This window comes from Symphalangus syndactylus, chromosome 5 (genome assembly GCF_028878055.3).
Source record: "Symphalangus syndactylus isolate Jambi chromosome 5, NHGRI_mSymSyn1-v2.1_pri, whole genome shotgun sequence".
In the NCBI taxonomy this organism is placed as follows: domain Eukaryota; kingdom Metazoa; phylum Chordata; class Mammalia; order Primates; family Hylobatidae; genus Symphalangus; species Symphalangus syndactylus.
The window spans coordinates 6475673-6490128 of NC_072427.2; the positions used below are offsets into that span (position 1 = coordinate 6475673).

General features: G+C 49.4%; 1 protein-coding gene across 1 annotated transcript in view; it reads left to right on the forward strand.

The window, feature by feature from the left end:
- The window catches only part of ADAMTS17 (ADAM metallopeptidase with thrombospondin type 1 motif 17), a 363306-nt gene that overhangs the window by 264342 nt on the left and 84508 nt on the right, over window positions 1-14456 (forward strand). Inside the window, exon 16 of the mRNA XM_055277066.2 lies at window positions 13980-14137. Coding sequence (XP_055133041.2) covers window positions 13980-14137 — 158 coding nt within the window. The remainder of the gene's footprint in view (window positions 1-13979; window positions 14138-14456) is intronic.

A 14456-nucleotide genomic window follows, 5' to 3' on the forward strand; every position in this document is an offset into this window, starting at 1 on the left:
CTTCAGCACACGCTCAGTGTGCTGCACCCACTGACCTGCACACACTGTCCTGCACCCACTTTCCGACACTCCCCAGTGAGATGAACCGAGTACCTCAGTTGGAAATGCAGAAATCACCAGTGTTCTGCATCGCTCACACTGGGAGCTGTAGACTGGAGCTGTTCCTGTTCAGCCACCTTGGCTTTTTTTTCCAGTTGCATTTTTTGTACAAATTAATAAACGGTTAAAAGATAAAAGGTAGGAAACAATCCAAGGCATTGATCTGATCTGACCTGGGAAGCGCAAAGTAATCCAAGCAGGGTAAATAAAAAATAAAAGATAAAATAAGCACTGCAGAAGACAAAAGAGATAAACATACGTACTCTGATGTTCAAAAGAAAACCCAATAGATCAGAAAAAAAAAAGTGTACTAATAATATAGCTTTGTGTCCCAAGAAAGGTTGACACGAAACTATGAGTAGTCTAATAGTTCTTAGACGTTAAAGGTAAAATGTGACTGGAGGAATTTGACAACTGGTATTTCCCCATTATCTGTGCTTAGAAATGTCATGGTGAAACTGCACAACATCAAAGAGTATTGCTGCAACAGGCCACTCAGAAAGGAACGACACTTAGAATGATGAGCGCCTTCTCAATATCATAAGGGAAGACAGTGGAAAAGTGTATTTCAAGTGTTGAAGGAAAATAACAATCAATTTAGAATCAAATGCCCAAGGACACCATTTCTCAAAACCAAGAGAAGGTCATTGAAGACATTTTGAGATAAACAAAGCCAGAGAGTTTACAACAACCGAGAGACCTACGCTAAAGGACCTTCACATGGATTTAAGGAAGAAAAAAAGATATCAGAAGAAAGGTCTGATATGGGGAAGAAATGGTGAGAAAAAAATGATAAATGTTTATGTAAAACTAAGCAAACACCACATGTATGAAATAATTTTTTTTTTTAAATGCTAAGATGTGGATCCATATACCATCTAAGCCATGACAAGCATGATCACAGTTCAGCTCTGAGGTCTTGGTATGGTTTGGGAGAAAAACAGTTTGATGATTTCAGTAGATGCACAAAAACATTTTATTAACTTTAATACCTCTTCATGATAAAAGCTGTTAGCACACTAATATTCAAAACGAGAATGTCCCCACGTATGTTTATTGCAGCACCGTTTCTAATAGCAAAGACTTGGAACCAACCCAAATGCCCATCAATGATAGACTGGATAAAGAAAATGTGGCAGATATACACCATGGAATACTATGCAGCCATAAAAAAGAATGAGTTCATATCCTTTGCAGGGACATGGATGAAGCTGGAAACCATCATTTTCAGCAAACTAACACAGGAACAGAAAACCAAACACCACATGTTCTCACTCATAAGTGGGAGTTGAACAGTGAGAATTCATGGACACAGAGAGGGAAATATCACATAGTGGGGCCTGTCGGGGGGTGGGGGAAAAGGGGAGGGAGAGCATTAGGACAAATACCTAAAGCATGCAGGGCTTAAAACCTAGATGATGGGTTGATGGGTGCAGCAAACCACCATGGCACATGTATACCTATGTAACAAACGTGCACGTTCAGCACATGTATCCCAGAACTTAAAGTAAAATTTAAACAAGAGAATGTCCCTAACCTGATAGATTAATTATACCTATCCTATTCTCACAGTAACAGTCTTTTTCAGTGGGAAAACTTTGGAAGCATTCCTATGACATCATGAATTACACAAGAGTGCCACAATCTCATTTTGCATACAATGTGGTTTTGTAAGTTGCAACCAGAATAGTGACAGAAGAAATTAAAGGCATAAAGACTAGAAAGGAAGAAACAGAACTGTCCTATTAGCGGATGTTAGCTACATAGAAACTCAGCCAAAATATGCAAATTATTATAAATAGTTTTAAAAATGTAGTTGGCTACAGAATGCCTTATATAGCCTATAGATCAAAATACTTTTTACTTGATCCTTTTACAGTTTTTGAACTTTGTACCTTAGACATACATTACCTAGCAAAACTAATTATTTTGAAGTTGTCCCTGATCTTTTAAAAGTACATATATTAGTCTATTCACATAAAATGATATATGTATGTTTATATGCATTAAGAGATGTTGAAAAGGCTGGTCACCAAAATATTACTTTCTAGGGGTAATTTTCCCACTGTGATGTGGCACAGGTCAGTTCTGGTTTTCTGCTGTATGTTGTTTGAACTTTTGTATACTATTTTTATAATAAAAAGAAAGCCATTTTATTGTGAGAAAATGAATGAATAAATAAATAAACCCTTCATTATAGGTATTTCCACATACTTGAACCTAGAAATCTCTAATTTTTTACAGCTCCACTCATGATTCTGGTGATCACATTGGGAACAACAGGGCTAGGATTTGTAATCTTAGTTGAGATCCTCATCTAAACTGCAGAAACAAACGCCTAATACTCTTGTCTAAATCCCAAATAAAAATCACACCAAAATTATTACCAGCCTACATTTCAGAGTCTCACCGTCAGATTAGGCTCACGTATTGGCAGTCTCCCTATTAACCAGGCATTAGCCAGTTACCAGCTTCTGCCCTGGCAGCTTCAGTCACGTCTTCCCTGAGTCTTCACTGCCCACCTGTCGTCCTGGCCCCCTACTCTGCTTAAAAACATGCAAGGAAATGGACAAAACTGTACAAGTGTGATAGCTGCAGAAACGGCCAAACACGATGGAAGCAAGAAACAGTGCACCGTGTGTTAAGGCAATACTGTAGTTTTGTCATAGGGTAAATTGCTTGGTTTCTGCTGTCATCCCATGGATATTCAGGGAAAGTTCAAAATACAACAAAGAGCAAAAGGCCTTCCAGCAGATGAATCAGACCAGGGCCACTATTCACTGATGCTCCAGGGAGGTGCCCTTCACGTAGAATACCGGGCTGTATTCATTTGCTATGTTTGCGTAACAAAGTGCCGCAAACCAGGTGGCATAAGCAGCAGAAACTTCCTGTCTTTTGGTTCTGGAGTTGAGAAATCTGAGATCAAGGTGTCAGCAGGGTTGGTTCCTTCTGCAGGTCATGAGGGAGGATCTGTTCCATGCCTCTTGCCTAACTTCCGGTGGTTTGTTGGCAGTCTGTGGCATTCCTTGGCTGCTTTGTAGAAGCATCAGTCATCTCTGCCTTCGTGTTCTCGCGACATTCTCCCTGTGTGCATGTCTGTGTCCAAACTTCCCCTTTTTATAAGGACATCAGGCATTTTGGATTAGGCCCACCTACTCCACGATGACCTCATCTTAATATGTCTGCAATGGTCACATGCTGATGTTCTGGTTGAGGGGGGTGTGCAGTTAGAGCTTCAACATACATATTTGGAGGAGGGGGACACCACTCAACCTGAAACACGTGCAAATCCTGCTCTCTGGAAATGGGGCCACCGGGAGGTTCTGGCCTTAGGAGAGCCTCCTCCTTCTGCACCAGCCCTCTGTTGCTGAAGCCACTGTGGGGGGCTTGGTAGCTAGATTTTGGCCAGGGGATGCGGCATGGCCTCTGGTGCAGGGTGGAGGTGTGGTTTACCTCTATGTCATTTGTTGCTACAGGTTATATCGAAGCTGCCATCATTCCTGCTGGAGCTCGGAGGATCCGTGTGGTGGAGGATAAACCTGCCCACAGCTTTCTGGGTAAAACAAAAATGACTTGACTCACCATTTATGTGTTGAGAATCGATTTTGATGATCAGTCTGGTAAATTGGTTCAGTGTCATTCCTCCCGGGTTATGGCTGGTTTCACACCTGTATTGTAATGACATGAGCACCCAGAGGGGACCACACAGTGCCGTCGTATTTGACTAACATGCAGCCACCCCCAGGGTGGATTAGGGGCGGGAACAGGAAGGAAAACGATGGAAGACAAGCTTGGGACAGGAAGGAGGATCATAGAAGAGTGAAGGAAGTTGTGAGGAACTGGGGCAGGTTACCAGTCCCCCAGAGTAACCCCAGGAGAGCTGAGAGCAGCTTGAGTCTGCGCAGAGCAGTGCAGGCCATTGGCCAACTTGCGGGAAGCCCCATTGGGCTGCCAGTGGCTCTGGGGATGATTTTAGCTGGAAAAAGAACAACAGTCTTAAGTCTAATGGAAACCCAGAAGGATACCAATTTCACTAAGGTCTGTGTATCCCAGATTCCCAGTGGCCAGCTCCGTTGACTTCAGGCACAAACACCCGCATCTTTCCATAGACCTGGGTTCTATTCTGGACTAGTTTCCCTAACTATGCGTGAGCAAAGCCATTCTGATAAATCCCTTTCTAGCCAGAGAAGATCTTCCGAGAGTATCCTTGGCCCGATTCCTAGACGACCCCAGCAAAGGTCAGCCCAGGACTTGAGCTCGAAGGTGGTTGGAGTTCTGAGTTGGACACAGAAGTGGAGAGAGCAGGGTGCCCAGAGGCTGCCTGTGCTCCCACCTCCCTGGCCTGGAACATGCTGTGGCCCCCGTCCTTCTGCCAGCTTTAATCCCATGTTCCTGTCTTGGGTTAAACTTAAACTCAAGGTGGCTGATTTTCCTCAGGTACCGCTCTTCTGAGCTGTCTTCATGTCATCATCTCTCAGTCTGTGTCGCAAAGTGCTGATTGAGACCGAAGAAAGAAAAAGTAAGATATGATTTGTCTAGTTTCAAAAATGATTTTAGCTAAATCAAAGTTACCCATGAAACCCTTTTGTTTCCATTTTTATCACTGATTTTTTAAAATCCACATTCCTGCCTTTGTAGACTATGCAAAAGTCCGAGTCTTTCTTTGAAATAGTCTCTGCTTGAGAAACTCAACGTCTAATGAGACAGACACAAAACAAATCTCTAATAGGCAAGTTTACAATGAAGACCACAGTCCTGTTAAAGAGTTAGGGAATGCTTTGATGTTAAGACGCCCCTCGCACACCTGCCTTGGGGAAGGCAGGAATGCCCATTTCCAAGCACCCACGTGGGGTATCATTGGCACCACACTCTAGATCCCCCCATGTCCCAAGCTGCCCTGCCACCTCCTCCGCAGCTTGGTCATCCGCCATCCACCCTGCTTCCTTGAGGCTGTGACGGCTGCTCATGCTTCTGCTGCCAGGGTAAGACCTTGCCATCCCTGGAGTTGACATCCACGTGCATTTTCATCAGCCCCGTGGTTTTTCACCTCCCCTGCATCGACGGTGTGCCTGCCTCACCTGGCACTCTCTTCCTCAGCTGTCCCAGCTGTCACTCTGCAAATAGAACAACACTTAAAAATGCATTCTGAAACAAGGCCTCGTGCTGCTTTTGGCAGCTTCAAAGTGACAGCCTCTTTTTACTAAATTCGCAAACAGCCCACTCCCTCTCCTTCTGCCCATCAAAGGACATTGGGTCAACCTCACCAGCATTTGCATTGGAAGCCCCACCACCTGGTATCATGCCAAAAAGTTACCCTTCCCCTTCCCAACCCATGCATTTGAATGTACTGGAGGCCCTCCGTGGGCGGCTGATGTCACCTTTCATCCTAATTCAAAATTCGCAGTCTGGGTATTCCAAGAGGTAGTTCATTTTGGAGGTCGAATGAGTGGTTCTTCCGTCAAGCCCAGAAGGTGCCCCTGCGAGTAAGTCCCTTGGCTTCCGACCCTGGCTTCTGAGATTTCCCAGCGTGGCTTCTCCACCTGGCTCAGCCCTAAGTGTCCGGTGATAGGAGCATCTTCCTTGTCTCCACTTTTGCGTGGCAATTTAAGAATGACAGAGGATGTTAGAATCCTCTGGATCGCTCCTCAACTTCCAATTCCTGTGGTACAAACGGACCTTTCACTCAAATTCACTTTAGGGCCAACAGGTGCTAATTAGCAGATGCCACCCAGGACAACGAGCGCTTGTGATCATCCCTCAGCTCCTGAAGCCTGAGGGCCATGTATACAAAAAAAGAACAATAGCATCCGCCTAGCGGCTCCCAATCACTGAGTTCGGCTGTGCCTTGGAGACCTGATCCCTCATCCCCCTAAATGGGCTGCAAGGTATTGCTCTGCTTCCTTCACAGAGGGGCAACCTGAAGCTCCAAGGGGCTTGGTGTCTCATCCAAGGTCTCCACCTCCTCTGATTTCGCTGCAGTTCATGGAGCCTCTCAGAATTACTCTGTCCAATCATGCCCAGAGACTGCCGGACGGAGATTTTTCACTGGAGAACACACGTTAAACCTGCCTGTTACCAGTACGTTGTGTGCACTTCGGAACAAACCTGCATCCCACGGAGATTGGTTTAACATCTCGGAGTGACTGCTCAGCTCTGCAGAAGCACTGGGCCTCCGCAGGAGGTTGGAGCCAGCTTCCTGCCTTATCTTATCCAGAAGGCATAACCCCAGGACTCCAGGGCCTGGCTGATGGACACGGGCAAGCCCGAAGGTGGTCCACACTCATTATGTTTCTAAAGTTAGTTCAAAACGGCCTTGTTTCCACTCGGGGCTGGGTGCTTTGGAAGTCAACCCAGTGTAACTTTGAATTACTCTCACATTTGCCGGGAGCAATTCCTGAAGAATTTCACCCCACCTACCTTCAGCCCACGCTGGCTGGCTTTCTGCTCAAAACCACCTGGAACAGGAAATGCCTGGGCAGTTTGTATCCATAGCTAAGAACAGAGCTGGCAGAAGATCCGAGTGGAAATAAAAGGAGCTGAGTCGCCGCCAGGATTAGAAGTAGGGTGACTGTGGGTCAGGTCTTCTAGCGAAGCTAGGAGGGAGAGAGACTCAAAGAACCCCACGCAGGCTTCTGTGCAGCTCCGTGCCAGAGAGGGCCATGTGGACAGGGTCAGAGTTCGCATCTGCCTCCAGCCAGCTCTGAAAAGGAGCAGTGCCCTTCCCTCAGGAATGCCCCCACCTCGCTCCCTGGAACGGCTCGTGGTCTTTCCCACAGTGCCTGGAAGACCAGGATGGTGTGTAAGTGTCCACAGAGAGGAAGAAGGGCCGGAGACAGAAATGGATGTTCTGCATGTAACCTCACACTCCAGCTCATTGCAAAGGTTTTATTCTGCCCTGGTGGCAAAGGAAAGTGTACCCACCCATGTGGTGCCCCACAGAAGTCTCACTGTTGAGAGCTTCTGAGCAAAACCCACAAAAGTGAGCATAGTTATGTTTTGGATAGTGGTTTAAGACTTCCAATCTCTGGCCCAGGCGAAATGAGAAGGGAAAATCTCCTCCCCAGCAAACTAGAACTTCAGAATTCACAGATAAAGTCAAATCACTGCCGGACTCCCCTATTCTCCAATTGCCCATAAAATCAAAGCATTTGTAATCATTTTAATTGTCCCTATGGAGTCTTTTCTGGGTCCAAAAATATCCTGATTTCAAGTGCACACTAATTAATCTCAAAATACTTAGAGACAAAGCGGGCTTGGAGATACTCACTGATGCCCAAGGTTTGAGGGGACAGGAACTTGTAGAGCCTAAAATGTATTTAATTTGGAAGGTTGTCTTTCAGGAAAAAAAAATACATTATGCATAAGGCTATGGAAAGGACGCCTGCACAGAGGTGCCTGGAGCTGCAGCCTCATAGGCTTTTGCAGACCCCACTCTGTGCAGCTAACTCAAGGCAGGAGAGCAACCCAAGCTGCCACAGAAGGGGGCAGGAGGTGACCTGCGTTGTCTCTCTGGATTTGACAGGGCCCCATGAAGTCATTGTTCGTGGGACTCCACAGTGAACCTATTTATTCACTGTTAAAAATGATCTTGACGTCCCAAAGGTATCTCTGAGGCTGACGTCTCTTTTGAAGGGATGTCAGGCGCGAACTTCTGATTTTAGCAGGAAGTTAGGATTTTTCGGATGGACCACGGCAAACGGCACATTTGGAATCTTGCTAAGTGACACTGAAGTGAAAAGGTTGGAAGTAACCCCCATGCCTGCTGGGTCTGCTGACCTCCTGCTAATAATCTGCCTGTGTTTTCCTCTCCCTGAGAGATACACAGATGTGTGGCTGGGAGCACGCTGTCCCGAGGAAAGGCGTGCAGGCTCTGAGCTGGAAAGCTGCATTTGCAGTGCGCCACAACTTGCAGCCACTGCAGCGATGGCCACAGGCAGTGCGTGGGCATGCCAAGTGTATTGTTTCTGGGGCTGTGCGAGCTGACCCCAAACCCACGCCTGGCCTCAATCAAGTTGTGATTGTGCAGGAGTTCTCCAGCTCATCAGCTCCAGACCAGCACCTCCAAAGCAAAGACAAGCATCTTCCGAATTCGTTGAAGTGCCCCCACAGCTGTGTGTGGCTTGTGAGAGCCAATTGGAGGCATCTCTTCCCCACTCCTTGTTCACTGATGCCAGGTGGATGACAAAATCTGTCACGGTGAGAGTATTTACACTTTGGGAAGCAAATACGCCGTAACTCTAGGCTATTTTCCCCAGAGAGCCGGCTGTCACTAGCACTCTGTTGTCCAGTATGTTCCTTCCCATCGGCAGTTGACCTTGCCTGGGTTCGTCTGTCGGCCGCAGCCTCTTTCACCTTCCTTCCCCACAGTTCCTTAACCATACCCAGTAACTCCTCCATGGCCTCCAGGAGCCCTCTTCCTGACACCTCTCCCACCCATTCCGCTGCAGACAAGCAAGACCCCGCTCCGGTGATCAGAGGATGGCAGGCTCTGAGGCCCAAGTGGCTCTGCCTCCGCCTCGTGCTGTAGTTGCTGCTGCTGCTGCCGCCCAGCGCCGGGCCTCTGATGGCAGAAGTAGGGCTTCCCCGGGCCAGCCGCCACCTCCGTGCAGCGTTTCTGAGGATGGTCTTATAACCGTCTCCAGGTGTGCCCTCCTGCCCTTTTTTGGGCCTTTTCACTCTTGACTTGCCAGATGTTTTACTTTTGGCATGTAAGTGGGGTAGTTTGCAGGTTGTCATTCAGAGTCACTTTAAAACATCTTAAGAAAAAGGGCCTGAGAAATACATAAACAAGGCCAGTGGAGAAAGACCGACCTCCTCGGGAGTTTTAGAGCCGGGATGGGGTGTTAGAGCCGGGATAGGGGTGTTAGAGCCGGGATAGGGGGGTTAGAGCCGGGAGAGGAGGGTTAGAGCCGGGAGAGGAGGGTCAGAGCCGGGATAGGGGTGTTAGAGCCGGGATGGGGTGTTAGAGCCGGGAGAGGAGGGTTAGAGCCAGGATAGGGGTGTTAGAGCCGGGATAGGGGGGTTAGAGCCGGGAGAGGAGGGTTAGAGCCGGGAGAGGAGGGTCAGAGCCGGGATAGGGGTGTTAGAGCCGGGATGGGGTGTTAGAGCCGGGAGAGGAGGGTTAGAGCCAGGATAGGGGTGTTAGAGCCGGGATAGGAGGGTTAGAGCCGGGATGGGGTGTTAGAGCCGGGAGAGGAGGGTTAGAGCCAGGATAGGGGTGTTAGAGCCGGGATGGGGTGTTAGAGCCGGGAGAGGAGGGTTAGAGCCGGGAGAGGAGGGTTAGAGCCAGGATAGGGGTGTTAGAGCCAGGATAGGGGTGTTAGAGCCGGGATAGGGGTGTTAGAGCCGGGAGAGGAGGGTTAGAGCCAGGATAGGGGTGTTAGTGCTGGGATAGGGGTGTTAGAGCCGGGAGAGGAGGGTTAGAGCCGGGATAGGGGTGTTGGAGCCGGGAGAGGAGGGTTAGAGCCGGGAGAGGAGGGTTAGAGCCGGGATAGGGGTGTTGGAGCCGGGAGAGGAGGGTTAGAGCCAGGATAGGGGTGTTAGAGCCGGGATGGGGTGTTAGAGCCGGGAGAGGAGGGTTAGAGCCGGGATAGGGGTGTTAGAGCCGGGATAGGGGTGTTAGAGCCGGGATAGGGGTGTTAGTGCTGAGATAGGAGGGTTAGAGCCGGGATAGGGGTGTTAGAGCCAGGATAGGGGTGTTAGAGCCGGGATGGGGTGTTAGAGCCGGGAGAGGAGGGTTAGAGCTGGGATAGGAGGGTTAGAGCCGGGATAGGGGTGTTAGTGCTGGGATATGGACAGAGGCCCTGGAGGGAGTTTGAGGCAGGGGTGGAGTGTTCCAGGCCTTCTACCTCTCAGGGGTACTCAGCTTGGTGGTAAACATCTGGGGCCTATTTATAGGAAGCCATAATAGTCATTTTCTTTCCTCACCTGTTCTGCCCTCATCGTGATTAGCATTTTTTAACCCATCCTCCAAAAAGCATGTGTGAATGCCAGACCCAGCTCTCAGTTGCTGAGCACCAGCTTCAGGCACTGCTGGATCCAGGGGCTTAAAATGATGTCACAGGAGAAATGGTTTCTCTCCGCACTGGCACTCCTGCCTGTCCTCTCTGTGGACATCTTCCTGTGGGCTGGCAGATCCAGGCTCACATCCAGTCTCTGGGAAACCCTGTGGGAAGAAAGCTGCCTTTCCCTAAGGTGAACAAAAGTCCCCCTGTTTGGGGTTGGGTGGTGGGTCTGTGCCTGGAACTGTGGGGTCCAATCCCACGTGACGGGAGGAAAAACGTGTTCCCAGGAGAAACCCTGGGTACCATTGCTTAAAGGGAGAAACAGATGCTGTGTGATGGGCACAGTGGGTGTTCACAGAAGCAACGAACCAGGGACCAGCCTGGGGCCCCAGCTCAGGGCAGCCAGTGTTGGAGTCTGTCACTGGCAGGGCGTGGATATGGGACTCAGCCGGTCTGTGCTGGTGGCCCAGCAAGGAGGAGAGCAGCTGCCTGGCTTCCCTCTGGTCTTTGTGAGAGAGGTGGGTTCTACGGAACAGGCCCTGGTGTGACTGTGGTCAGCACACAGCTGCAAAGACATCATTTGCTCATCTCTGACTCCTTTACGTAGGGCGCCTCAGCATGCTTGGGTGTCCTCTGTCCTCACAGTGAGCCCCCTTCCTCCTTCCCACCCTCTGAGGCCACTCTCCATCTCTTGCCTCCTTTTCCCAGCCAAACCTCTGAAAAGTGGAAAAAACTTCACCTTCCACTTGCTTCTCCGTACGGGGTGCTGTGCCTTCCTCCCTCCGTCACCCCGCCCAGAACTGATCTTAGCCGTCCTGGCCTCTGAGGGTCAGGAACAAGCGTCCTGCCTCACACACTGCAGGCAGCCACACACCGCTGAGCCACACACTGCGGGCGGTGTTGTCTCCTCTCCCTGTCTTACACGCTCAGCTGAAAGCAGGCTTGTCCCAGGAAGCCTTCCCCATCTGCCCCATCCCACAACATTCCCGGGCCCTGCAGGCACCTTACCATAGAGCTTGTGAAATTGTGTTATGTTCATCTTGTCTCTGTCTCCCTTCTGAACTGTGAGCTCCCTGGGAGCAAGAGCTGTGTCTGTCTTTAGCCCCCAGTGAGGAGACCCTCAAAACAGGCTGAGGGACTGGCAGGGTACATCTGCTGTTCCCACAACTCATGCTTTCTGAGGTGTTTCTTCAAGCAGAAGTCCCCAGACCCCAGGTTGCAGACCAGCAGTAGTCCGTGGTCTGTTAGGAACCAGGCTGCACAGCAGCAGGTGAGTGCCCTGCGAGCGAGCATGGCCGCCTGAGCTGCACCTCCTGTCAGATCAGAAGCAGACATTAGATTCTCATAGGAGCACAAACCCTACTGTGAATGGCACGTGCCAGGGACGTAGGTTGTGCCTGCCTTATGAGAAGCTAATGGCTGATGACCTGAGGGGGAAAGTTTCATCCCCAGACCATCCCCCACCACCTCACTTCCCCCAACCCCCTAGTCTGTGGAAAAATTGCCTTCCACGAAACCAGTCCCTAGTCCCAAAAACCAGTCCTGGGGACTGCTGTCTTAAAGGAGTCTGGCCCCTCGGTTTTTTCTATCTGCCCCTTCCCACCAGCCCACACTGGATCCTAAAACCAAATAGACACATGCGCGTTCAAGAGACAATTTTCTAAACCTGCAGAGAGCTGGAAAGAATGATGAACCTCCATGCAGCCTTTGCCTACATTCACTAATAGTTAATATAACCAAGTATATATTTGTATTGTTAGCTCACTAGAAGCATTGGAAATGTGTGAATCAGTCACTGTTGTAAGGGTATATAGAATATGAAACCCTGTAACAGAGCCTGGAATTTGTCCTTTTTGAAAACAGGCCTTACCTTTGCACATTTCAGCATTAGTCAGAAAAATCTAGACTGATGCTATAACCTAAAGAAATGGAAATTGAAAGTTGTCAAAGTGATAAGTGCAGTAGGGTTGGTCTATTGGATTCAGGTCTCCACTCTACAACTGAATAGCTTTGTGATTTGGTGCAAGGTGCTTCTCTCTGCCCCCATTGCCTCACCCATGAAGTGATGACAACAATTCAGAGGGTTGTTGAGAAGATGAAATGGGTCAGAGTATATGAAAGAGCCAACCTAGAGAATAGGCCCCTTAAATGGCAGTTTGCAGATGGTGGCAGCAGAAGAGAAAAAGGAGAGGAAACTGTGGGCGTCCCCACATTCTCACCTCCTTCTCATAGCCAGGACAGTTCAGCTGTGGGTTGGATTTCTTGAAGGGAAACAGATTCGGCTCCAAGTGGTAGGGCTTTCTCTTTCCTGAGCTGTCCCTGGAGTCCTATAATCCTCAACCTCTCATAGCCACCCTGGATACGAGACCCCACTGGAAGCCACTCTGCTGGAAAGTTCCTAGAAGTGAGGAACCTGTTTCTCTTGGCAGTCCCTCTAACATGAGAAGCCCTGAGCCTGCGTCTCTGTGTTTGCTGGGAGCGAGCAGTGTGGGACCACAATGTCCTGCAGATGGGAACTGAGGCCAGTGGCTACCCAGCGACCCTCTGCTGCCTGTGGCCTGCCCCAGCCTGGGGCTGATGAATTCAGCAGTAACCAAAACCTCTTTTGGGTTTCACCTCTCATTTTCCAAAATCAGTATTAAATGTGGGCATTTCATTTCTGGCCTCAGTAAGCAGAGAATAGTCAATGCAGCAGAATCTGATTTCATTGATTATGGACTGAGTAGTATCCCAATGAGATATATGTAGATCAGTTTGGGGTGTCCGTGGGGCTCCAGTTGAGTGTGCAGGGAGTGTGGGCATAGGACTGAGGGTGCCCTGGAGTTCCCATTTTGGGAAATGACAGACTTACTGTCACCTCTTGTCATCTGCTGCCTTCTCCTAAAATGCCAGAATAGGTTTTAGTTTGTTGGGATTTTTTTTTTTCCTAAATAACAACAGCAACAACAAAATAGGATGTCACTGCAGAGTGCTGTCCTCACGAGAACCACAGGAGAACCACCCCTAAGTGGGAAGACACAAGAAAAGTCCTGGTGAGCGCCTCAGAAAATAGTAAATATGTGGCTTGTGTGGAAAACCAAGTTTCTGCTTACGGCCAGTCAGCAGCATGTTGATTCTCAGCCTCTCCTGACACAGGCTGTCCCTGGTAGAGGCGTGGGCGAGCAAACGTGAGAACCTGAAGGCCACAGAGCTGGGGTATGAGAGTGCCCCTCCCCTGCTACGCTCAGCCCCCAAGCACCGCTCGTCCACAGCTGCCACGTGTGACCACCACATCTGTGGGTGGCCAGGGTTTCCAAACGTTCATGCTTAATAGAGTAATGGCTGTTGATTGAAGGGACGTCCACTTTAGTAATGGGGGGATATCAGATCCTTCAGAGGTGCTGGAGTTGGGCTGCTTTCCTTCTAGAGCCCCAGGTAGGTAATAGGAAAGGGAACTGATGAGTTTGCTAAAGCAGCAAAACTGGTGTGTAGCCTAGGACACATTAAAATGGAATGAATTCATCAGGCAGAAAACCATCTGCTGGGGAAGTTTAGTGAAATGAGATCAGACTGTGGTCGTCTCCATTCCCTGCCCCTCCACCCCTAACCCCAGCTATCTGAGTTGGTTTCCAGACAGGAGCCCAGGCTGGAAGGTGCCCATCAATCCCACAGCTCTCCCTGGGGGTCCTGGGGATCTGCATCTCCGTGCTCCCTGCGATCCAGGCTTTTGTTCTCCGTACACAGAGCACTCCCCTTCTCTAGCTTCAGGCCTCCCTCCTTCCCCCTGTGGAAGGGGAGACCTCTACTCCACTCAGGGGCCGCAGATTCCTTTTAAAGACAGGCTGGATCCTCCCACCCCCAGCCCCTTGATTCTTTTGTCTTCAATTTGCTTTCTAGCTCTCAAAGACTCCGGTAAGGGATCCATCAACAGTGACTGGAAGATAGAGCTCCCCGGAGAGTTCCAGATTGCAGGCACCACTGTTCGCTATGTGAGAAGGGGGCTGTGGGAGAAGATTTCTGCCAAGGGACCAACCAAACTACCGCTGCACTTGATGGTAACTTGCTGGCTCCACACTTGTCTTAGGGCGCGTGGCTCCAAGAGGTCTACCAGTTACTTTCCAGTTTACTTCTTCCTGGGACCTTGGGGGCAGGAAATGCATCTGGCTTCCAGGGGTTTACGAGGTCCCCTGCTGCTCAGTCCTCTCCCCTCTCTGCGTCCTTTCTTTTCCAGTCCCTTGCATGACCTGCTTCAGAATTCTCTCATTGCTTCCCCTGGCTCTTCCCTGGCCGAGCTCCTATCTTTTTCAAAAGGAGCTGCCTCAAAGAAGGAAATGCTTAGCTACGTGGATGGCAGCCAGGGAGACTTGGCCTCAT